The 26,494-nt window shown below is 41.8% G+C and overlaps 1 protein-coding gene across 1 annotated transcript in view; it reads left to right on the plus strand.

Annotated features, from left to right (window-relative positions):
- Positions 1-26,494, plus strand: part of NCEH1 (neutral cholesterol ester hydrolase 1) — a 59,327-nt gene that overhangs the window by 26,755 nt on the left and 6,078 nt on the right. Inside the window, exons 2-4 of the mRNA XM_019624325.1 lie at positions 13,993-14,221; positions 14,612-14,681; positions 25,273-25,444. Coding sequence (XP_019479870.1) covers positions 13,993-14,221; positions 14,612-14,681; positions 25,273-25,444 — 471 coding nt within the window. The remainder of the gene's footprint in view (positions 1-13,992; positions 14,222-14,611; positions 14,682-25,272; positions 25,445-26,494) is intronic.

Raw genomic sequence — 26,494 nt, forward strand, 5'->3', positions numbered from 1 at the left:
TATCTATTACAAATCCCTTGACTCCACTCCCACACTATACTCCACGTCCCATGACTATATATATATATATAAATATATATATACACACACACACACACACACACACATATTCAATTATAGTTGACATACAATATTATACAACATCAGCTTCAGGTGTACAGTGCAGTGATCAAGCCTCTTCCCCATCCATGATGCAAGACATGTGACCACCTGACACCCTACAAAATATTCACAACATTATCAATTACATTCAACTTGACACTCTTTATAAGCCTCAATTTCCAGTCCTCACAGAAGACATCATGAAAAAAATAGTCTCATTTCGCTCTTCTTCAACACCTTTGGATATATTTATTGTGTTCAAAATGAAAATCAAGTTCACAGCTAAGGGGCTGGCCAGGGTCTCCTTGCTTCCATTTAATATATTTTAGGAATGTCAGAATAGGTTCCCAGTATATTCTAATTAAAAACAAAAACAAAAACAAAACTGCACCCTTTTTAAGTCCACCAATACTCTCAGATGTTTTCGTGGTTTTTTTTCCCCTTGGTTTTTTTTCTCATCTGCAATCTCTGCCCCTTCTTTTCTCCATGTCATCAGATACATGAGTGGGGAGCCTCATAAATAGACTCCACCTCAACTTCCTTCTCCTCCACCTTGTTCTCCTACCTGCTTGTCCTCCTCCAGTCCTCAGCCTCTAAGGTCCATGCATATCCCTCCATTTAGCCAGTGACCTCGTGGATCCTGGCAAGAAAGATCTCATAGATATCATTACAGTTTTTTTCCCCAGAGGCTGAAATTCCTTATCACATTTGTCTTCTACCTGATCATGCTGCTCTTGCAGCTTTTATTAAAAGATTTTTTTAACTTAAGTATAGGTGGTATATAATATTACATTAGTTTCAGGTATCTAATGTGGTGATTTGACATTTTCATACCTTACCATGTGGTCACCCCATTAATTCCAGTAATCATCTATTACTGTGCAAACTTATCACAATATTATTGACTATATTCCCCTTTACCTTTTTCACCCAAGCCACCATCACCCCTCTCCTCTGGCAACTATCCCTTTGGTCTCTGTTTCCATGTCTGTTTTTGTTTGGTTTGGTTTGTTTTTGTTGTTTTTTTCAGATTCCACAAGTAAGTGAAACCACAGGGTATTTGTCTTTCTCTGTCTGACTTTTTACACTTAGCATAATCCCCTCTAGGTCTATCCATGTTGTTGCAAATGGCAAGATCTCATTTTTCTTATTGCTGTATAATATTCCATTGTATATGTATATGTAACCTAGGTTGCTTTCATATATTGGCTATTGTAAATAATGTTGCAATGTACATAGGAATACATATATCTTTTCAAAATGTTTTTATTTTCTTTGGATAAATACTCAGAAGTGGGATTGCTGGGTCATATGGTAGTTCTATTTTCAGTTTTTTGAGATACCTCTACTGCTTTCCACAGTGGCTGCACCAATTTGTTGGTCTACCAACAGTGCACCAGGATTCCCTTTTCTCTACATCCTCCCCAGCTCTTATTGTTTGTTAATTTATTGATGATGGTCATTCCGACCGGTATGAGGTTGTATTTCATTGTGGTTTTTATTTGTAGTTCCTTGGTGATTAGCAATGTTGAGCATCTTTTCATATGTCTGTTGGCCATCTACATGTCTTCTTTGTAGAAATGCCTTCTCATGTCCTCTGCCCATTTTTTGATCGGGTTATTTTTTTGTTATTGAGTTGTTTGGGTTCCTTATATATTTTAGATATCGAGCCCTTATCAGATATATCATCTGCAAATATCTTCTCCCAGTAGGTTGTCTTTTTGTTTTGTGGTTGGTTTTCTTGCTGTGCAGAAGCTTTTTAGTTTGATGAAGTCTTGTTTGATTTTGCTTTTCTCTTTCTCAAGGGGACATATCCAAAAAGATATTACTCAGACTGATGTCAAATAGTTTACTACCTGTATTTTCTTCTAGAAGTTTTATGGTTTTGGGTTTTATATGTAAGTCTTTAATCCATTTCAAGTTTATTTTTATATATGGTGTAAGAGAGTGGTCCAATTTCATTTTTTTGCATGTATCTATCCAGTTTTCCCAGCACTACTTGTTGAAAAGACTATCATTTCTCCTCTGCTTCCTTTGTCATAGATTACTTGACCATATAAGTGAGGGCTTATTCCTGGGCCTTCTATTCTGTTCCATTTATGTACATGTCTGTTTTTATGCCAGTACCATGCTATTTTGATTATTATAGCTTTGTAGTATAGTTTGAAATCAGGGAATATGATCCCTCCAACTTTGTTCTTCTTTCTCAAGATTGCCGTGGCCATTCAGGATCCTTTGTGGTTCCATATAAATTTTAGGATTATTTGTTTGATTTCTGTAAAATGTCATTGGTATTTTGATAAGGATTGTATCAAATCTGTAGGTTGCTTTGGGTAATATGAACATTTTAATGATAGTAATCCTTCCAACCCATTAGCATGGTATATCCTTCCAATTTTTGTGTCCTCTTTAATTTTTGTCTTCAGTGTTATAGTTTTCAGTGTACAGGTCTTTCACCTCCTTAGTTAAATTTATTCCTAGGTATTTTATTCTTTTTGATGCAATTGTAAATGGGATTTCTTTTTTACTTCTCCTTCTGATTTTTCATTATTAGTGTAGAGGAACGCAATGGATTTCTGTATATTAATTTTGTATCCTGCTACTTCACTGAATTCTTTTATTATTTCTATTTATTTTTTGGTGGATTCTTTAGGGTTTTCTATGTATAGCACCATGTCATCTGCAAATAGTGACAGCTCTACTTCTTCCTTTCCAATTTGGATGCCTTTTTCTTCTGCAGCTTTCTGAGGGCAAGGACTCAGTGTGTCACAGAGCCAGATTATTTGAGTAGCCTTGGACTGGACAACTTATTTGATTGTGTAATGGTGATAATAGAAATAAAAGATAAAAGAACTAGTTCTCAATAACCTTCACCTAAAAAGAGGTGAATTTTGAAAATTAATAATTTAGTAACCTATTTATTTTGCCAAACTTCATTTGTCTTTTCAGTTATGATCTAGCTCTTTTAGTGGAATTAGGCTTTTGCTTCCCTGAGTTTCGTCCTGGGGGCGGGGGCTGGGGGGAGGTGATGGAGAGGAGGAATAGATATTCTTAAAAAGCATCGTAAAGACCAGACTCAAAGTCATCAAATTAAGAATACTTTAACACATTAAAATACAGTGCTAACCCTATCTCCCTTAGGGCCACAGAACAGTGACCCATCCCAACTTCCCAGCAAGCCTTGCTCTTCTGTACCTGTGTGTGTTGCCGTACTTTGTTCCACTGTGTGGCATGTCCCTCTCCCTGGTTTTCTTCTGGCAAATTGTTATTTGTTCTTAGAGACCCAGCTCAAATGTCCCAATGCTATGAGCATCTTTTCAAACTCCTCTGACTAGAAATTGTTACTCCTTTCTCTATATATGTACCCACAGTACTTTTTATAATATTGCATTGCAGTTTTTGATATAAGAATTGTCCAAACCTGTAGAGAATTTTTATGCATTTATTTGAGCCAAACTGATGACATATGCCAGGGAGAAAGATCTTAAACGCTCTCGAGAATTACAGTTTTGCAGCTTTTATGCCTCTGAATTTAAGAAGGGAATGTAAGGAAGATTAGAGAGGTGCAGAAAAGCAAGGTGAAGATTGGATTACAGGATCGTTAATAAGATTATGTGCTCTGTTCAGGGTGGTAAGGGCTTATTTCAAAGGTGTGTTAACCTAGATGCATAGAAACAATGGACAGGGCTTGCTTAAGGCAAAGATAAACCTTTTACTAAAAAGTCATATGCCTGGAGCTGAATATCCACCAAGACTTGCCCATTTAGGAATATATGATCAGATCACCTTGTGAGGTTACTTCTCATAGAACCCCTTTTCTCATCCACAGTGTATATACAAACCTGCCTTATACAGTCAGCTTCTTAAGGATAGAGTGCATCTTTGTATTTCCCCTTGTCTCTATACCAGCTATGGTGTCTGGTACTCAATATTAACACTGAAATGTTTGGTGACCGAGTAGATAAAAAATAGATATGGACCCTCTTCCTGGTGATAGGATACCTAACTATATGAATTCACCTCAGGAGGACAATATAGCTTTCTCATCTGTTGTCTAGATATTTTGATTTAGACTTAATACGTTAGACATTAAAGCCGTTTCATTGTTGCAGCTGTGGATCTTGACTAAACGTTCATTGGTGAGGAGTAAATTGTTTCAATTTCCTAAATTTGTTAAATTGAGAAGCCTCACCTGGGGTAGATTAGTTGGGGACTCCACATCTATCATAACAGCCCTGCCTGCATTCCTGAGCCTCTGGGACTTGTGGCCACCCTCTCTCCTAATGTTTCAGTCTAAGGAGTGAGGAAACTTCAGGCAGTAGAAATTCTAATTGCTGTCAAGCTTCTGGCTTTTGTACTGATGTCAGTTTACATAGGCAAACTGGCCCTGCTAACCAGCCTAGCAGATCAGCTGGCAAGTACCCTGCTGGTAGGGTAAAGTTTGGGATACTACATTTCATGACCTACTTCCCTGCCCCACCCTGATTTTAAACCTTTCATTCCTTAAAGTGTTCAAAACCTGTGTGATGGGAGAGACTTAGCTTAAAATAATGGTTGCTCAATAAGGGATCTTAATTTATTATATGTGTCATGTGAATCTGGCTCCTCAGACATCTGTAGATATCTATAGAAATCATTTGCCTGTGTCTTTTGAGTTTATATGTCATTTAAGAAACCATTTCTCAAAGGTCACATCTAAGTCACTGCTTCCCACACTTTACATAAAGCAGAAGGTTCACCCAAATCCGGGAGTATCCTGTATAATACACTTGTGAAGTCAGGCAGAGGGCGTGAGTGGGCAAGTTCTGAGTTGCCATATAACAGAAGGAAGCTTGGGAGATTTTGTTTAGATGATGTTTCATTCTTTTGTGCTGCCTTTAGTCAACTGCTATTTGGAACACTCAAATGAAAACAAATGCTGCTTGTCCTGGCAATCGGCGGAGGCTTATAGCAGCTTTAGTAGCCTCATGAAGGACATTTGTTGATGACTAGCTGTCCATGGGGTATAGGGGCACTGGAAAAAAATTTGATCCCCAAGACTCAGACCTTGTCCCAAGGAGCTCACCATCTAGTTATTGCTATGATAGGTAACAGATGGGAGCAAAAAAGAACTCAGTTTAATTGTATAAAGCTTCATTTCAACCGTCATGTGCGTGTATATGGAAGGCAAATGAGAGTGAGACAGGAACAGGACCGAGACAGAGGGGTTACTAGAGAAGGCTTGAGAGAGAAATGGGCTGGTGAGGAAGCGCTGGAGGAAAGGGGACAGCAGGGGTGCCTCCTCCTCCCGGAGTGGCCAAGGCTACAGCTGCTGAGCCCGGGCGAGTCATGTATTTTTTTTTCTTGGCCTCCGTTTCCCTTTGTGTAAATATGGGAGGCTGAGTGTTCATTCTAGATGTAAAATCTTCCAGTTTTATGATGTAGGCTTGAGAATACATTGACTCCTGAGCGGCAGTAGAGGGTGATGGTTATGAGTTCTGGATCCAGAATGCTTCAGTTCACAATCAGCCTCCCACTTCCTGCCTGTGTGACCTTGGGCAGTTCACTGGACCACTGAAAACACTGACTGGCACAGAGCCAATGTCAGTACGTTTGAGCTATTATTCTTTTTGACATATCCTGAGAGCATACAGGACGCTTTGGGAGTTAATCAAGTACCTTGGCAGTACAGAAACTATTTGTCTTCTATGTGATAGTACAAAACAAACAAAAAGGCTTAGGAACTGGAAAGAGACAAGCTTATCCTTTTGTGCTCCCCTAGATTGAATTGCAGCCCTGGGAGAGAGAAAAACTGAAGACTTGAGGGTGAAGGGGTTAGGGTGTTGGATCCCTCTGTGAGCTCTTTCCTTTCTCTGTTCTAGGTTGTCTTGTTCACTGGATGGTAGTAAGGTTCTCCTCAGGTTTGCTTCGTAGCTTGCAATGAAACCCTTGCATATAGGACTAAACATATTTGAAATTCTGTAATAGAGCAATCTCATCAGAGAACCCTACTGTTACATCATAATATTTGTGCTTCACAGGATGGCTTAACAATTCCATGCTTTGCCATATGTGCACCTGTGCCCCACTTAGAGCTCTTTTGGTCCACGCCTACTCTCAGAGTGTGGGACAAAGGTTTATTTTACAGTATTGAGTAAAAGAAATACGGGAGAAAGGACAGGTATCAGAAGGGGATGGGGACCTACCAAAGGCCTAAGCCAGGCTCCTGCCAACTCAGAGCCTCCAAAGAGAGGGGACAACAACAGGTAGGTAATGTGGATTTACTCCTCACGTGCGCTGTTTTTTCCCTGCTTTATCTGAGAAGCTGTAGCCCAGAGAACTTAGGGAGCATGTGCAAGTCATGTGGCTAATACATGATAGAGCCAGGACTTGGCCCTCGTCCCTGTCCATGGTCTGTGCTCCCTCGCTATCACGGTTCCTTTACCCTTTCTAACCTTGGACAAAGAATTTCAAGGCAGGATGATGAAAAGTGATTCTTTACAGCCTTTTCTTCTGAAGAAGCCTTGAAGATAGGGTTTATATCACTTAAAGGGCTCTGCTACCCTGAAGTCTATCTATCTCTATCTCTATCTATATCTATATTTATATCTATATCTATCATCTCAGGACCATGCAGCTGGCAAGTCAGCGTGCTTCCAAGCCACTGTGAGATGTGCTTTGGGAGTTACCCCAGCTAAGCTAAGGCAGTGAGACTTCCGTATTTGACAGGCTGAGCTGCTAAGACATAAGCAGATAAAAAGAGCAGTACGAGCACTCATATACTACGTTATATACCAGGTAGCCTTAAAAAAATATCACTATAAAGTAGGTATTATGATCACCCTAAATTTACAGGTGAAGAAACGGAGGCAGAGAAAGGTTTGGTGACTTGCCCAGAATCACCCAACTAGTAAGTGTCAGAGCCAGGACAGAACCTTGGCTGACTGACTTCCCAGTCCATGCCCTGAAACAGTGCTCTGTGCTCTGGATGAGGAGGGTGAAGTAGAGGCAGTGGAGTGGTCTCTGCGGGGCAGGGGGTGGGGAAACCCTGATTTGTACCTATTGCCGATTTCCACGATGTAAGTACTCCCACCACGACCCATTTCAAACTACTGACCTGATGTCAACTGACTTGTAAATGTATCAGTTGGTGTTTGTGACATGGCAAGAGCCGGTTCCAGCACACCACTGAAAGCCATTGCCAGAGAACAGCAGGCACAGCAAAAAATAAAGTTAAGCTTGAGCACACTCTAGAGAACAGGAGTGTAGACTCTAGAGAACTGGAAAGTCCAAGGGGTGGGTGGTGAGAGATGGGGTTGGAATGTAGAGTGAGATCAGACTAGAAAGTCCAATTCAGATTTTTTTTTCTGTAGGAAACTGAAAGTCAATGGAAGATTTTAAGCAGTCAGGCAATGTGATCAGCCTTTTAGGCTAAGAACTCTGATAAGCAGCATGCATCAGGGTATAGAGAAAGTATTGTCTAGAATTCAAGTTAAGGAAATACAGGAAATAATGAGTTTACAATCAAGGCAGCAGCATGTGGGGGGGGGCGGAGGGGGCAGGAGGAGGGAGTGAAAGCTGGGGGTAGAACCAGACTCAGAAAATGTTAGCAGGGAGAATTGACATGAACTGATAATTGATTGGATATCACATGAAGGAAAGAAGGAGCTGAAGAAAACAGAAGTATCTCCCACCTTTTGAAAGTTTGCTTTATGCCACTTTTTCACAAAAGACCTACATGAACACCTGTTTTTGCTAACCAAAAGAAATTCAAAGAGGATTTTGCTTTTACAAAACAAGGCAAAAAGCAAAAGTAACATTCAGCATTTGGTTTGCAGCAAGCCCTTACAGAGGTAGCACATATCCAGAGCAGCAAGAGTGGCACCCCCAGCTCCTTTCCTGGGAACCACACTCAGCAGCACCTCAGCACCCAGCCGCCATAGCTTTGAACTGTGTCTGTGAGCATTTGTGCTTTCCTCGATTTACGAGTATTTTGTGCATCCGTAGGCAAGATGTGTCCTAAAGTATCAGAAAAGCCTAAGAGAGCTCATAAGGGTGTTACATTTAGCCTAAAACTGGATGTAATTACGAGCATTTGTTATGATTTGGCAGGTTATTTTGGAGGTCTGGGAACGCTCACAAATCTTTTCGTATAAATTAATGGTAATTGCTTCTTCACTTTATGCCATTTCAGCTTATAATAACTTTCTTAGGAATGTTCTACTTTCAGATAGTGGGAGAAACCATATCAAAGTTTCCAGCTTGAAAGCTCGAATTGTGGTCCGGTCATTAATAAAGAATTTGCTAGAGCGAATTGCTGAGTTGCGGGTGGAGAAAGGAGGGTAACACATGTTCAATTTAAAGAGCTTTTAGGTTAGATCCTGAAGGTGGTTGGAAATATATACCTGGAGCTTAAGAAAGATAGATCAGGGACTGGCAATAGAGATTTGGAAGTCACCAGCCTTTCATTTAATAGGCCAGTGGTTAGTAAGCACTTCCTATTGGCTGGGCACTGTGCCATAGCAGTGCATGGGCTTGCTCAGGGAAAGCAGGAACTGTACAGTTGAATAAAATAAGGCAAGGAATGTGGGGAACACCAGCATTTACAGGGCCAGTGAGCAGGAGAGGAAGAAGCAATCAATACAAGACCCAAAAACGGGGTGGGGGAGACATGAATCAGTAGCATGGCAACAGAAACAAGAGATTGGAGACGTTAAGGGGGAAGAGAGTTTCAAGAAAGGGCAAGTTGTTAAACGCCTGCAGTGGGGCCAAGTAGGGCATTGGGCTGGCAGTCGGGTGGTGGGGGCCCTGGTGAGCCTCAGAAGGACAGCTTAGTCAGAGGGACCCGGCTGGAAGCCAGATTGTAATGGGATGCCTTCAAAGAGGGCACTCTGAGAAGTCACCGTCTTCTTTAGGGTAAGGACAGAACTGATCGCTACAGAAATCAAGTTCTATAATGTTTAGGAGGTAAATCCTCTCAGCTTCCCTCCCAACCCCCAATAAACTCGCCTGTCACAGCCTCCCCGAGACCAGCCCTTCTACCTATTTTCCAGAACCCGTCTCCTTCTTTCTCCAGGGTCTCAGTCCACTTGTCATTTCTGGTCTCCTCTGGAGCCTTTGTCTCTCTCTTTGTTTACAGGCTCCTTCCCTACAAGCATGCTCAAGTCTCATCTTTAGAAAAAAGCTTTCCCTTGGCCTAGTGTGCTGCTGCCTTCCTTATCTCTACAAACAGTGAAAGGATTCCTCTACATTCATTATCTTTATTTCTTCACTCCCATTCATCATTCATTTTGCAACCCAGTACAGCCTGGCTTCCCACCAGATATCTGTAACTAAACTGTACTTACTGGGTTCGCCAATAATGCCATGACGCCACGACCCACTGGGTCTTACTGCAAGCATTTAACAACTTGTGCTTTCTGGAAACTCTCTTCCCACTTGACTTGTCCAGTCTCTTGTTCCTCTTGCCATGGCAATAATTAATTCCTCCTCTTGTGTGTGTGTGTGTGTGTGTGTGTGTGTGTGTGTGGTGGTGGTGGTGGTGGTGGTGGTGTGTGTGTGGTGTTGGTGTGTGTGTGTGTGGTGGTAGTGGTGTGTGTGTGTGTGTGTGTGGTGGTGGTGGTGTGTGTGTGTGTGTGTGTGGTGGTGGTGTGTGTGTGTGGTGGTGGTGTGGGGGTGTGGGTGTTGAGAGGAGGCTGCGGGGGTCTTTCAGTGATTGGTTCTTCCTCTCCTACCTAGTATCCCTTCAAGTGATGATATTCCCAAGGTTTCTTTTTTCTTTTCTTTTCTTTTTTTTATTCAACTTTACAATTTCTGCTTTCCCTGAGCAAATTGCCTTTCTCTTTCTGGAGGAATTCAGTATTGCTGAAAGCCTGCGGAAATGGTCCTCAGATAGACCTGTCTTTTCATCGAGTTGGGTTGGATTAGAGCTCCAGCCCCCAGCAAGTGAGGGAATGTTTTAATTTTTGTAATCTGGGTGGGGACAGGAAAGAGGATTTTGATGCTTCCCCATTTTTACCGCAGGAGGGTAATGCTGAACACTTGTAAAACAAAGTGTGTGGCAGGCAGAAGACTGAAGTGAGAAACACCTGCCCCACGCCATGAAAACCTCTGTGTGCCTTTCCCCATCCTTTCCTCCTTCAGCCAACTGCTCATTCATTAAAACTCAGTTCAACTCAGCTGATACTGTCTCCCGGCAGCCTCTTCAGATAGCCTGTCATATGCCTTTGAACTTTAAGATACAGACCCCTATTTTTGAGGTTTCTACATCATTTCATAATCATCTGTTGTGTATAGAATGTTCCCACTTTAGGTCCGATAAAATTTTCCACTTACCTCTTGTAGGGACCTGGTACACGGGCAGGTGATTGAGCAGGCGGTCAAGGTCTCCTGGCTCCATGGGGACGCTGCTTATCAGACAGCCAGTGCTGTACGCTTGCTGCCAGTCAGGGTCTACTGGCTTCTTGGGATGCTGTGTGCATGAGAGCAGGCATGCAGGGCCCACCAATGATTTCTGCCATGGAGCACTCTTTGTTTTGTGGGACCTATATAACCTTGCTTCTTCTCGGCCTGAGTACGGAGCTCTACCCTTCCGGCCGGCCGTCACCGGAAACTCCCCCTGGTCTGTAAGTCTTAATAAACCTTGTCCTGCACTCAGCCACCTGGTGTGTTCTTTGGGCTTGCTGCTTTTCAGGCAAAAATCTTGGGAAAACTTGGCCTCAGTTCGAACACCCTTTTAGTTCTTCTGGCTGGTTGAATAATTCAAATGACATATAGCAGATTAAAAAGAGAAAATCAAATGTTAATCTGTGTGCATGGGGAATTCACAGAAGCATGAAAATTCCGAAGAAGGGCCAAAATGAGGTATATAAGTCATTTGGACCAAGGAGGGGGAGGTAGGCAATTCACAGGTAGATGAGAAAGAGCAAACATTTGATCAACAAATTCTTACAGGGCCATCCAGAAACAATGGGACACAAGGGGCACTCTAGCTAGCAGATTTTTGCTTGGGTCCTCCACATGCCACACTTAATTCAAGCATGCTCAGGTGAATATGCTAAGGTGAGTATTTAAGTTTCCCTTCCTGAAGCAGGTTTTCCTATATGAATCTCTTTAAGCAGGTGAGCCTGAGGTTAAAAAAAAAACAACAAGACCTCTTCTTGAGTTTGTTTGGCTTTCATTGTTTTTAGCTTGAAATAGTCTGCGTGCCAGGGTGGCACATTCTGGGGAGACTCTCTCCTGAAACACCCCCACCCCCGCCTCCACATTTATGTTTCTCAAAAATAGGCTCTTCTGCTTTAAAGGTTCATCCTTGTATGCCCAATGCTTCGACCAGTCATGACCAAATGGGTACTTAGAGCCTTTAATCGACCACCAGCTTTCCAGCTGCAGCTTCAGTCAGACTGAATCATCCTCTACATCAGAAGTTGCAACTAGTGGGTCTTAGTCCAGATTTGGCCTGCAGACATGTTTTGTTTGGTCTGCAACTTAAAAAAAAATAAAAATTTTAAATTTGAATCAATGCTTTAGAATGAGAGGATTTCCCAGAAAAGTTAAAGCCTCAGAGAAAGTGCAGAGAACTATGAAAGCTTAAGGAGAGATGAAAACTTGGGGAAATGGAGGGAACCAGACAAGATAAATCCTTACCTATGTAAGTTCTCAGTCCATCTTTGTATTCTTCTAACATGCAGTAGAGTCTTTACATATAATAGGTGACTCATTAATACTTGTTGAATTACAGTTATATGACCTTTGGTAGTTTCTTACCACAAACACTGAGGCTTTTCTGTAGAAGAGGAGTTCTGCAGTAGTAACTCTCAGGTGATTTGCACAGTGGTCTTAAGTGCAAGTCATATAATTTGCATGCCAGTGAAGAAAATTAAACCTGCATTTAAATGCACACACAAACTTTACGATGTTTTAAAAATACGACCATAAATTTTCATGCAAGTAAATGTTCCATGAAAATCCCCCCCCCCCCATAATAGGAAGGAGTAGAGCAGGATTTGGAGAGGAGAATTTTAGAAACTGTCAGGATGAAATGACCATCACTGGAAAAGGTGGAGAACCACTGATGTAGAATAGAAACCTTTGGATATGGGAAATGAAGCAGGTAGTGAATTACAATAGATGCTCTAAGTATTTAATGTGGTTACTTCGAGTTGAAAGTTGACCACATGCTAAGTTATTTATGTGTATGGGGTATCAGTGTACTATGACTTTTCCCCAGCCTCCTCCACCCCCTTTGACATAAGCATACAAATGAACTTTTTAGAGATAATTATTTACATCTGTTGAACATGGCATAATCTCAGGACTTGGTAACCAGTGTGGTGCTAATAACAAATGTACGGCGATGGGGGAAAATGGTGGTCTCGGCTTTGCTAGAAACACTGGACTATCTATCCCTGGGCTCACATTTCCTCATGCTCCTGGGTGACGTATAATAATAACAATAACCACCTTGTATAAGGCTTAGTTTGTGCCAGGTACTGTTCTGGGTGTTGTTGCCTTTTGTTTGTTTTTCACAATGGTTTTATAATTCAGTGTTTTGCAATTCTTTACCTCTCAGGGTATATGTACACAATGACGATATTTATATGGGACACTGAGGTAAATGAATCAGGAGCTTGGCTGCCCAGGGGCTAAGGGATTTGTATAACAGGACACCCATCCATTCTCTCTTCGAGGCAAACAGGTGTGCCCCATGCACACTGCTGGAAAGCTGTATTATGATAGATTGCAGACTTTATACAGTCTTGATTCCTGCTAGTAACATTGCTTCCTTGATCATATGATGGCATTAAATATTTCACTAATCATCAGTGTTCTGTTTCATATTCTACAGAAAGGCACTGTTACTCTCCAGCTGTTACCCTGCCTGAGATTTGAGAGCCACTAGAAGATACAGTATTTAAATTCAGGCACCTCTACCAGTCAAGTTTCCAATCACTCTTGGATGCTTCTAGGCCTCTCTAGTTTGACCAGTCACTGGCTTCCTGACAGCTTCCAAATCTCCAGCTTTGAAACACAGCCATTAAGTCTTGCAGGGAGGTCAGTTTTATAAGTGTCCTCAACAGGAAGAGCTTTTATAAGAGGTGAAAAGAGGGGAATATACTCCACGGGTTCTTTCCTGAGTGGATGGCTTGGGTCTCTTCTCTCTATGCTCTGTCTCCAACCAAATAAGTTCCTGTGAACACTTAATGCTGAGCTCAATGCCCTTGGGGCTCGAAGGGGAAGAGATGGTAGGCAGTATGTTCTTTGCACATTTCTGAAAAGCTCCTAGTTATGTCTAAGTTGGCCTGCTTCTAAATGCCAGGGCTGCAGGTGACTGCTCCTTCCCTCTCACAGCCTCAAAACAACCTTTCTCCTAGTCTCAAAACAACCAGACACACTTCAATATATAAGCTTAAAAACACTTTAAAAATACTTCCAGTAAATATTAAAACTTTTCTCTCTCTTATTTGCATTTAAATAAAGCATTCTTCTTCTACTATGTATGTATTGTCATTGGAACTGTGATGTGCTGATCTAAGGGGAAAAAAGGACTGAAACCTGGAATTTGCAAGTTCAAGGTTTCAGTCCCAGATCTGCCACTTATCCAGCCAAATGGGCACGTTTATTTAATTTCTACGCCTTCTTGATAAGATGGGACTGATGATACCTGCTCCGTTCCCCTCTCAGAGCTGATGTGAAGATCAAAGGAGATCTCATGCATGCACATATTTTGTAAGCTCTAAAAGCAATAGGTAAATACAATTTGTTATTGTACTAAAAGTCACCAGTGAGTCCTCAGCTGCGGTAGCAGTTGCTTGTAAGAATTCAGTGAGTGAGAGTTGGTGAGTGTGGCTCTGGGGATGACAAAGCTCACATGTGCTGTTCCTCTTTCTCTCCTCCACCCCCCACCCCCAGAGTAACCTGATTCACTGCCTGGGCCTGAGCCATCACCTGCTTGCACTGAATTTCATCATCCTTTCTTTCGGCAAGAAAAGTGCCTGGTCCTCTGCTCGGGTGAAGGTGACCGACACTGACTTTGACAGTGTGGAAGTCAGAGTGTTTGAAGGCTCCCCAAAGCCAGAAGAGCCACTGAAACGCAGTGTGGTTTATATCCATGGAGGAGGCTGGGCCCTGGGAAGTGCAAGTATGTCCTGTCACCTCCAGGTTGTTTGGGGTTGTGGTTGGTCCTAGGAGAGAGGTGTGTGCAACTGAGTTTGACTTTCTGATTGGATAAGAAGAGGCGGGGGGGGGGGGGCACTTGACTTGCTTTTTCTGGACAGTCCCAGGTACCCCTACTGTCCCAACAAAATTATCCTGATTTGGATGACTATTGCATTTCATCAGAAACCTGATTTAAATTCTGCATTTGTACATGTAACTCTATTAATGAGACATATGTTCACATTTGCTTTTTTATTATTTTTATTATTAATAACTTGTGTCCAAGTCAAAAAGAAATCCACCATTAGCAGAATTTAAGAATGGACTGTATTAAATAACTTATTTAATAGTGATACCCCTTTGTTTCTTTTAGAAATCAAATATTATGATGAACTGTGTACTGTGATGGCTGAGGAACTGAACGCTGTCATTGTCTCCATTGAGTAAGTAATTAATACTAGTCATTAAAAAAAATGTTTAAGAAGGGGTTCTAGATAACCATCTAGTCTCTCTGTTTTACAAGTCACAAAATAAAGTATAAAATAAAGATCCAGAGAGGTCAGGTGATTTTTTTTCCAGGTTACACAAAATGATTTCTGATATAACTTAGAATTTCTTGAAATAGCTGTAGATTGCCTCAGATTATCTTTTTATTTTAGTTTTGGAAACTTCTGGAAAAGAAATTGACTGAAATGGAGAGAAGTATACAGTCAGTTATCTATTGCATATAAGTTTGATTACAGCCTTTTTTTAAAACTAAAAACCAATCAGCACTTGAAGAAAACCTCTCCTATAACCAAGAATTGGAAAAGTTATTCTCTTGGGCCAGGTTCTGTAACTCAGACCTTGTAAATTGTCACGTGTTCAACAAATCTTAGTTGATTAGTTGTTGCTGTCCTCATTAGTAGTAGTATTGATATCGATGTTTTGAGTTGTTTCTACCAGTTCTGTATTAGCCATCTTTTCGGGACCTTAAGAAGAATGTGATTGATACTTAATAACAATTGTGGTGATAATAATGATACAAAAACCACAGTCCCTGTTCTGTGGCAAACATTGTGCAGGTGCTGTGGCAGACTAGTCTCTCCTCTTTCCTATCTTTGTTCAGATGTCCTCTTTTCAGCAAGGCGTTCCTTGACACACCCCTATTTACAACTGCAACCCACTTTTCCTCTGCTTTATGTTCCTCCAAAACTTTCATCAATATTTGACAGACCATGTGTTTCACTTATTCTGTATTTATTGTACTGGGTGGAAACAGACAATGCACATTTCATGAAGGCAGAGATTTTAGAGATTTTTATCTCTTTTTTGCATGGCCGATCGTTGTGCCTGGAGACATTCCTGGCAGGTAGTGGGCATTCTATAAATATTTGTGAAATGAATGAATAGTGTTGCTTAATTCTCATGTAAATCATCCAAAATAAATATTTTGTCATTTTCCTCATAGATGAGGAAATGGAGTTCAGTAAACTGCATGAGGGCACATAGCTAGGTAGTCACGCCGATGGGGTGAGGCGTTCAGCCAGGTCAAGTTGCTCCCGAGGCCCCTATACTCTTTAGACCCCATATCAAGTCAATATTGAAGGAAGCTGATAATGCTGAGTGACAGGTTCATAGCAACAGCAGTCACTTTCCATGCCCCGAGCTTATCCAGCTCTCCCCTTCCCTCTGCCTCTCTCTGCTATCTTCTCTCCCATTCATGGCTCATCTCCTCCTTGCCCCCGATCCAGATCTGAGACCTAAGAGAATCCTTTCTACTGATATCCCTTAGAGGGGCTGGACCTCTGAGTCGTTGGGGCAGCGCTGACTGTGAGCAGAAGCTTTAGAGTCACACAGGGGGGTGGTGTGACTGCTTCCTCAGCAGATTTGGCTACCGACGGCTCTGGGCAGCTCCCAGTCCTCTCAGGAAGGCCTCCCAGGCCACTCAAGGGCCCTTAGGAAGTTTTGTAATGCAGGAACCTTCAAGTAAATGATTAGGTCATTGGGCCTGGGCAGCTGGCCAGAGGAAAGCAGGTGCTGTTTAAGCAACTGAGCTCCATTATATGGAGCAAGGCCCCACAGCTCGGTGCTGGGGAACCAGGTTCAGGGCCCCTTCCGTGGTTTGCTGTGTAGCTCCAGCTCCTCAAAGGCCTGAGGAAAGGAGGGTCGTTGGACTTACTTTACTTGGCACCACGAGTCTTCTCCACACAGGCCTCACCCTCCAGGGCTTCAATGTAAGCAACTGGCAACATGCCTAAGCTCCTCCTGCAAGCCCTTCTTCACCTGTCAGCGTCTGTCTCAAGTGAAACAGGTGTTCTTGGGCTTATCATAAAATATGCAAGGATGGATGAGATGTTTTTAAGACTTTGAAAAAGTACTAAAACATAGCACTGCTTTCATCTTAACTTTCCACTGTGCCTAATCGATACAATGTAGCATCCAGAAGTTTATCACCTAGGAGGCCTCACGGCACAGGGCAAGTCCCCTTATTCATGACTGTTGACCTCAGGCAAGTCATTTAACCACATGTGCAAAATGGGGTTAGGACTCCTTCCTGTGTGTCTAGAATGTGGACTACTGGGAACAGAAATCATGCCTTCTTTCCTTTGGGTCCCCATCCCCCAGTACGGGACTTAGAACATGTATGCTAGGTCAATAGGTATAGCTTGAGTTGGGCTAATGATTTTAAGAGTTGTCGTGAGAATCAGTTTGGACCATTGAGCTAAAAGGGCTTTAGATACCCCAAAAGTACTAGACAAGTCTGGAATATTAGTGCTCTAGCCCGTAGGTTGAAAGGTCCAACTTATAAATTTATTTATCAACATGTGCTTGGAACTCACAGCACTTCTCTTTGCGGAAATAATGACCTCAGATGCTTAGGAACCAGTCCAGCTAGCTCACAAAGAGCCACATAACCTATGCTCTAGTTGACGCATAGCCAACATCATATGACCATGATGTTTCTCTTGGAAAGCATATTCAGAGGTCTAACCTAGGAACATATTCCTTCTCACTGCTCTTTCCTCTTAACTTTACTCCATAAATATCTGTTGAATTCCTATTATGTGTCAATTAGTGTGTTAAATTCTGGTGACATAACAATATAGGACAGACATACTTCCTACCCTCAAGGAGTTTACAATGTAGGTGAGAAAACAGACCTTGAAGAAGTCATGTTAAGTGTGGTAAGCGATGTAAATTAGAAGGGTAAGTAGTAGTGGAGGCACCTAGTAGCTAAGATTTTGCCTAGTTTGAAGGATCAGAAAAGGTGTCTTAAAGAGTGTGGTATTTGAATTGAGCTCCTAAAGATGAGTAGACCCTAGTTAGACAAAGTGAGTTGGTCATGGAGGTCCCCTGTGGTATAATGAGAGGGCTTCGGAGGAAGGGGAGAAAGCAGAGAGCATTAAGGGAATAAAACATGGGAGAAGACAGATGGAGGGACTTAGATTTCTGGCAACGACTAAGGAAAATAAGAAATGAGGGTAGATAATCCTGAGTCTTCAGGAGGGTGGTAGGCTCTTGGTTCTGCTGGAATACCACCTTCTCCTAGCAGAGAGGCTGTCTGGACACAGCTGTTCCTTATCCTGGAGGCCCACAGGAGTGGGTAGTGGTGTCATAATTTTGCTTCATGTGGGGTGTGGCCTCCAGGAAAGTTATCTGAGGAAGCAGGCAAGCAAGGGTTGAGGGCAGCCCTTGTAATGGAATCACCTCACATGAAGCGAGCATCAGGAGTTGGAACTGCTCAGTTCATGTAACTGGTACTGGCTTAAGGCTCTAGGGTCAGACCCAACAACCCCAGGGTAAAAAAAAAAAGGCCATCCCTTCTACTCAGTAGCTTCTACAACACTATGCTATTTTACATATTAATTGCATGATCAGTACTTGTTAAATAACTGAAAAAAGCGTACCTCATAATCCCCAAGATATATGGCTGTATCCTCATTTATATAACCTAGGAAGGTCCTAGTTTATATCCATAAACTTATTTTCATCAAGTTCAGTGCAGCTGAACTATATCGCATATATAATACGTTTTTTTTTTGTTTTTTTTTTACCTGTAGTTTATATAATAAGACGCAATACTAGGACTGGAAGACACATGGGAAAGGAAGATTTAATTTCATTTTTAAAAGAAAAACTGCAAGAGAATAACAAAGCAGGCATCTTGGATATTATAGTCTATTTAATAAATTCTATTAAATTCTATACATGTTCTTAAGTTCTAGAAAGCATTTATGTTGCTTTCTTGGGTGCGGGAAACTTTCAAGTTGTGTTCTGCTTTTCGTTAAATCTTATGACACACATAAAGTGTCCATTTTATGAAAGTGGAGATTCGTTCCCACTCCCTCGAATGTCAGGTGGCACTATGCACAGAGAACGTCAAGTTTTTTCCAGGCTGGGAAGAAGAATGTTGCTAATGTAGACAGAAAAGAAGCTAAGGCACTTATCTGAGTTTGTTACTAAGAGTTATAAGCAATGGGACACTTATGCCTCTTTTTTATTTGTTTGTTTCCCATCCATAAAATTAGATGAGTACAAGCTGACAAAATCACAGTGCTTTTAGGGGGCACGATATAGCTCACATCTTGATAAGTCGTACAAATAAGATACTCTGAAAAACAAGGAGTGACAGTGATCTATTAATAGCTGTGACTTTCCCTCTGCTCCTTTACCTGCCTCAGTCCTTAGCAGAGAAATCCTCACACATCGCCCCCCACCTAGGCTGCCCTGAAAGGTGGGCAGACCAATTCCTAAGGGTTCCCTGATCAGAAAGGGAAGATTTGCTCAAAACTTTCCTTTTACTCGGTCCAGGCCAACCTTAGCATACCCAAAGGAAAGCCAGCATCACAAATAATTCAGTACTACGGAAAGATAATATTGTGGCTTCCCTTGAGAAGTAGGCTGTTTTATTTTCTCCACGCTCATTAACTTCACAAATCTCCTTTTCGACATATTTAACTACTGTCTAAGTGGTTCCAGTTTCTCCTAACAAAAATCCACTCTCTTGTGCTTTTAGAATTTCTGGGGGGGATACTGGACCTTTACAAAAAGCCCATAGAGAACACCTATGCTCGTAAATTACAGGGAGGTTGTGAAGCCTAGTGCCACCCACTCCTGAGCCCTACAGAGCTATGTTTAGCTTCTGAAAGGACATGAGAAAGGAGACCTCTGCGGGCTTCTGCAGCCACCTGGGGGAGTGTCCTGCCTCTCTATTTACCCTTGAGGTTAGAGGCGAGGTTCCCATCTGAATGGGAGGAGGCAGTTTAGATAAACAGAGCCTGGGGATCTCCTTGCTGTGTCCCGAGATATGGCTCAGAGTCTTGAATGGTGAACAGTCTGAAACTTGCGTCCTTGGAATGGCTCGCAGTTCTAGGTCCAATCACCCATAGGTTTTGGTGAAGCCTCCGGACAGCATCAGTTCTTTTGAATGTCATTCTTACCCAGTCAGCCAGGCCCTTGCTAACATCAGCTCTGCCTTGCCGAAGGGCTGGTTTTCAAAGCTATCTCAAGGGGCCAATCTTGAGAGTAGAAAAAGAAAGGAAGACCATTCCTCAACCTTTATGCATGAACCACGGTTTTTAAGAACAAAAAGAGAAACAATTGTCCATTCACAATCCTTCCACTTTTGTGCAGTTTTACTGTACGTTCTTCTAATGGAAACGAAGCATCGAGCTGTTAGAGGAATAAGTCGATTCTTCCTCTGGAGCTGTCTCCCACAAACAGAGAGCACTTATACGAAGGTAACTATTGATTTAAGATAACCGCTACTGGAGATATGCGTTCTCTATGACTGAGGAGAATATTTACCTTACTGTAGTCTCAAGGTGAATCTATTGAGCTCCTCTTGGGAGATGGTGAAAAGGAAAAGAAAAAAAAAAAGGAATGAGATTTTATCTCATTCCCACTTAATCTAACAGGAGTATAATTTCATTCCAGAATATCACATGTACCTTTCACCCAGCTGGCACTACTTGGAGAGAACTCAGTGTCCTTGTCCACAGCCGAAGATTGTACACAGTGTTTCCAGGTTAGGTTATTTTGAGGGAGAATGTCCTTTACAAGGTCACTAGAACACTAGTGACATGCAGGGCTTCAACTTCCACAGGCAGGGACCACTCACCTTTCCCCTCAGCTCTGGGCTGGGTACAGTACCTGCCTGTGACTGAAGGAGCAGTTTGTCAGACTTTCTGAGCATTGCTCCATCTCCCTGGTCACTGTTAATAAGGCAGGTAATAAAGTGACAGGTCACAGACATGCTGCCGCTTATTTCAGGTAGGTATTCATCAAATTCTAGTATAGAATTGGGACTTCCTGTCTACTTCTAGAGGAAGTCAAGGTGTCTGTGGTATGACCTATTGGCAGAAAGACTTGGAGGGTTATACAAAAGGAAAGTGACTTTTTTTTTTTAAATTTTATTGGGGAACAGTGTGTTTTTCCAGGACCCATCAGCTCCAAATCAAGTAGTTGTTTCAATCTAGTTGTGAAGGGCGCAACTCAGTGGCCCATGTGGGGATCGAACCGGCAACCTTGGTGTTATGAGCACTGTGCCCTAATCAACTGAGCTAACCGTCCTCCTCAAGAGTTACTTTTGCCTGGGCTTTCAGAAGGTTTCATGGAAGAAGTGGCATTTGAAATGGGACTTAAAGGATGGGAACATTTGATGAGGAGTTGCTGGGGGAAGGACATAGAGGATGGGGAGAGCGACCAATACATTGGGTAGGGGGACAGGGAGATGTGTTTAGAGAAGAATGACAATGTAGCTGGATTCAGTAATATTTATGAACGTGGCTGCAGATTAGAATTACTTGAGGGAATCTTTCTTTTTTTTTAATTCTTTTTTTTATTTTTATATTTTTTAAGATTTTATTGGGGAATTGGGGGAGGGGGACAGTGTTGGGGAATCAGGGAAGCGGAACAGACAAGTTGCTGTCCTTTTGTTCTTTAGTCTAGTTGTGGAGAACATTGCTTCACAGGCCCATGTTGGTATTGTGATCATTGCACTCTTCCCGGGTGAGGCAGATCGGTTGCCGGCCCCTGGATGGCCGCTCACAGCAGCCCTTGGCAGCTCACAGTGGCTGCTGGCTGCTCACACTGGCTGCCGGCAACTCACGGTAGCTTATGGCAGCCCACTGCAGCAGGAACTGCAGCCTATGCCGTCGCCGGCAACTCACGGCAGCCCAGGTCCAGATCGAGCTGTTGTTCACCATCTTAGCTGTAGAGGGCAATGTCATGTAGGATCCGAACCCGGGCTCTGCTGCTCAGAGCTGGCCTCCCAAGCCAGCTCTTAACCAATGCACCACTCGGCTGACCCTGGGGGAATTTTTCTTTACATAGAGGTATGCTGGGCTCCTCTCCAGATCAAATGAATTGGAATGTTTTGTAGAGGGGCTCAAACCTCAGCGTTGTTTCAGAGCACCCAGGATTATCCTACAGTGCATACAGAGCTGAGAAACTGAGCTATGCACAGGAAGTAGAGTCCTTGGAGGTGGCCTGAAGAGTAGGTGGGTTAGGAACAAATTCTTTTTTGTGTGTTTTTAAAGCCACATGGCTTATTACTATCTCACCACTTTATATGACATGCATTTGATATGCAAAAGGTATAAAAATAAATCTTTAAAATTTTGTTTGGAGGAAAGAAAATATGTTATTAAAGATCATCAACCTAAGAAATGTCCAAAGCTGTGTCAGAATTTTTATAAGAGTTTACTTGAGCCAAAACTGATGATGGTGGACAGGAAGCAAGCTTTCAAATGCCCAGAGAGTGACAGGTTGATTGCAGGTTCTTTTGTGCATTTGGAATTAAGGAGGGAATTGACAAAAGATTGCATGGAGCTAGGAGAAAGCAAGGGTGGGTGGGGTTGGATTACAGGATAGTTAACAAGATTATGTGCTCTCTTGAGGGTTGTTACAACTTTGAAGGGTATTACTTCTGGCATTTCAAAGGTGTGTTAGCCTAGATGCACAAGAACAATGGGCAGAGCTGGCTTAACAACCTTTCACTAAAGATGTTACATGCCTGGGACATGACTACCCATCACGACCTGCTCAGTTAGGAATTTATGATTTATTATAGCAGCCCTTTTTCATCCACAAGATGCTCCATGTGCCCAGGCACTGTACTAGGTGGTTTGTTTTGAAAATATTATAAAACCATTGAAATCATGAGAGACATTCTGGGATGCCAGAAACCTACAGTTTTGAGAACCGACTGCTTTGGTGAGGTAATGAGAACACACACACACATTTGAAAGGCTATAAGTTTTGAAGAATGAGAATATTTTAAAAGGGGAGGTACACATGGGTTTCACAGCCAGCTGTGACTTCAGATCACAGCTTTGCCACTCCTTAGCTGTGGTAGACCAGTTACACGCCCTCCCTGAGCCTCATGTTTTCATCCTTAAACCCACAGATTTGCTTTGAGATTTGAGTGAAAACCCATCTGTAGAGCACTTGGTGAGGTGCCTCACCTAGGACAGGAATAAGCTAATTTTTAAGGAGTGTATATATTTATTAAATTGACTTAACCTCATTCCTGAGTTTACACTAAATTTTGTCGTTCTAGGAGGAGGCATGCACAGTAATAGGTAGGCAAAAGCTGGCATTGCAGAGTCATTCTCCTTGCAGTGAGTTGGGGAAATGGAGACTGTATTTGCCATGAATTCATCAGGTGCTTTTACTCAAGAGCTAAAATTTTGAAATTAAAGTAAAAAAGGCAGGATGCTCTTTCAGCACTTTGCAGGAGCATAGCTTTGAACAAAAGCAGCAAATAACTATATTTACGCATGCTTTCTTTGGCTATGCCAGTCATAAATTTCCTCCTGATCCTCAGTTTTCTGTGTCTGTGAAGATATTATGGAACTTTTGTTATACTCCTCAGGTCAATTTCAAGCTCCTTTGCAGGTTCATCTTACACTAGGTGACCTCAGAAATATCCAGTTTCACTTTATTCTCCAGTCTGTGAAAACAGTGTCTCTTCTTATTGAATAAAATTAGAAAATGTTTCCAGCTTGAACAAATGTTAAGGGGAGGGGTGGGGAGATAGATCTTTAAGGGCACCAGGAAGACTGACTCTTGCGCCATAACCTGTTTGTTTTTAAGTATGTTTACTCTGTTATCTTAGCCAGTTATAATTGACTGATACGATTTGAGGTAGTAGCATGTATTTTAGATTACCACTTTCTCTTTATTCAAAGTCACTAAGACCTTTTGTGAAACATCTCAAAATTTAATTCATGTGTTGTGTGATAAGCAGAATGTATTTTGACCTCCCAGGCCACCAGGAAATCAGTTTATCATAATATATGGAATCTTGCTGAAACAAAATAGCCTTTATTTTCACAACTTGAGTCATAAAGTGCAGTTGTTTTTATTTAATGGAAAGAATTAAGAATTCAGTTTGGTAATACTAAAGTTAAAAAATTGAGACCTAGTCCCAGAATTGGGGGTAAATAGAAACATGTGAGATGTCTCCCCCTAGTGGACAAAATGGTGTACTCCTACTGCTGTCACCCATTGTTTAGAATGGAACGCTATATATATTATAGCAGCAGCTTTTAGACAGTGAAAATCAACTGGAGAAAAACATTTTGGATGATTGATTGATCACCACAGATGGAATAAGAAGAAACAAATTAGAAAACTTATTTCATCTGTCATAAGACAACCATTAAGGGAATTTCGTATTGCATTTAGTTTTAAACTGTAGTAATGCCTGAATGACCAAATCTACATTTACTGCTTATCAAAAGTATTTGATAAATATTTGTCCATTTGACTGTATTTGCACTGAATGCCAAGATACTTAATTAACTAGCTGGATTTTTAGATAGGAGAAATAAATGGCCTTATATAGAGTACCTTAGAAAAAATTAGTTTCTGAGACTCAGTATATTAATTATAAAATGGAAATCAAACCCCTGAGTTCTTAACTATTATTAGGTTTTAGTTAAGTAATTAGTTTCTATTCTACCTTGCTTTGATCTGTGTTAGACTTATTTTACAAATCAAGTAGCATTTCTGTGCCTCAGTTTCTTCATTTGCAAAATGAAGGTATGTTAATACTCAAAAGGTTTCCTGGATGGATGATGATTATGTGACAAACACCTTTGATAGATACTGGAAACACAGTGATGAGTAAGACACAGTCCCTGGTATCAGAGAACATACTCTTTAGAGGAAATACATAAAGCAATCATTTTAAGATGAGACAATAAGAACAGTAATATAACCTAGCAAGCAGAAGTAGTAAGGAATGGTAGCTAGCTCAGCCCCAGAAGCAAGTGGAGTTATAGTCAAGGAAGGCTGCCTGGAGGAGGCCAAACCCTCGAGTAAGGCTTAAAGGATGAGTGAGAATTAATAAGCAAGACAGGAGGGTGGAGACCGAGAGGGTTCTCCAACATGACACTACCAAATATGGATTTGCAAGGTGACATTAGGAGTGGGGCATTTGACAAAACCAGGGTTCTTTGGGATGCCAAAGGGAATATGAATTTTACTAAATGTACAGAGTATAGGATCCCAAAGGGTCTCAGATCTTGCAAAGTGGGGCAGTAGGAAAATCTCCAGAAGTGCCCCAAAGGGCCACCTGGCAGACTTGGCTTCCTTTTTACTGGTTGACAACTGGCATTTTAGTTCCAGCCTTCCAGGGAGTGAATGCATTGCTTGGGTTTAATGTCAGGCTGGCATGACCTCTTCAGAGTATAATGTTACTATATTTCCCTAGTAAGTCATAAAGAATACCGTGTGGACTCACTAAACATGAGACCCATTGAAGTGGTCAGGGCTGCCGTATCCCCTTCAACCCAGATAAGTTGTGAACGGATCACTAACTTCCAGAAATAATATCCCAAATTTATTGGGATATCTAGATCTGAATAATTGATATCTGTCTTGTACTTTGAAGTTTTGATAAGTATTTGACTTGCAAGTAAATCAGTGGTTTATTTTAATTCCTTGCCTGTTTATTTCTGACATCATGAGTTTCTCCTTAAACTTTAAATGGCCTGTAAGACTTGGTGAAGTCTTAAATGAATACAAATTTTATCTTCACAGATACAGGCTAGTTCCCGAGGTTTATTTTCCTGCTCAAATTCACGATGTCGTACGTGCCACAAAGTATTTCCTGCAGCCAGAAGTCTTACAGAAGTATTCGGTGGACCCTGGCAGAATTGGCATTTCTGGTGACAGCGCTGGTGGGAATTTGGCCGCTGCTGTAAGCCAACAGGTAACAGACTGCTCTGAGGTGCTGACGGTAGGAAGGTGCATGATAATGTCCAAAAAACCAACACACTCTCCACTACACATGGCAAAGGCTTGGCCAGGTGGTCTGGTCACTAGCTGGCCAGGTCATTCAGGTGCCTGAACCTGGAGAGCTCTCAGAGATTGTTTTGAAATAGGAAGAGGGGTCACTGACAGAAGTGTCCTGAGTCCTTGTAAAGGCCCTGAGTAGTCAGTGTGAGAAGAGGTCTAACATTTTAGAGGGCTCCCATGCTCCTCTGGGAATGCGTGGAAATTAAGCATCCCCTGCTCCTTTTCCATGTTAGACTTCCAAAACAGGGTAGTTTTGCTTAAATTCTAATTGCTAAGATTGTTTCCTTAGAACTTTGAGCCAGATTAAAAAATTAAAAAGTGTCTCCCATTTTTTTTTTAACATCAGAGAAAATATTAAATGGTTCAGGCACTTTAAATGTAACAATACAAGCTAATCTGAGCTTTACCTGGTTAAATTCTTTGAAAACAAAATTTGGGGCAGATAAGTACATTTTCTTCCTCTTATGGAGTTGACAAGAGAAAAACTCTGAGATGTCATAAATTACTTTGCAGGAGGCCTGAGGGTGGAAAGAAAGGAGGTTAATCAGTTAACCTTCGGCCAAAACCAACAAAAAACTGTTCACATTCCTAGACATCTGTTAAAGCTTTGAATCAAATTCCAGGTGGCTAGCTAAAAAAAGAAAATAGCCAACCACCAGACACCACTGCATCCTGCTTTTTCCACGTGAACTTTCCAGACTGTTGTCACAACCAACCCAGAAGTGTTGTGGGCGTCTCTGTTCTTTTTGCAGATGCAGTGAAGAATCAAAGATCAGTAAACTGATTAGTAGACAAGCCGGGTTTATTATAATAGTAACACAGCCCAGGTGGGCAAGAGAGGCATAGGCTCCTGTCCCCTTGTCCTGAGGATTTAGTATAATTTGCTGGGTAGGGTGAGGGAGTTACATAATGATGTGGTGGTGTTGGTGGTGGGGACCGGAAGCGGTAAGTCCTCTGCTAGGGA

The sequence above is a fragment of the Hipposideros armiger genome, unplaced genomic scaffold (assembly GCF_001890085.2).
Source record: "Hipposideros armiger isolate ML-2016 unplaced genomic scaffold, ASM189008v1 scaffold_584, whole genome shotgun sequence".
Classification (NCBI taxonomy): Eukaryota; Metazoa; Chordata; class Mammalia; order Chiroptera; family Hipposideridae; genus Hipposideros; species Hipposideros armiger.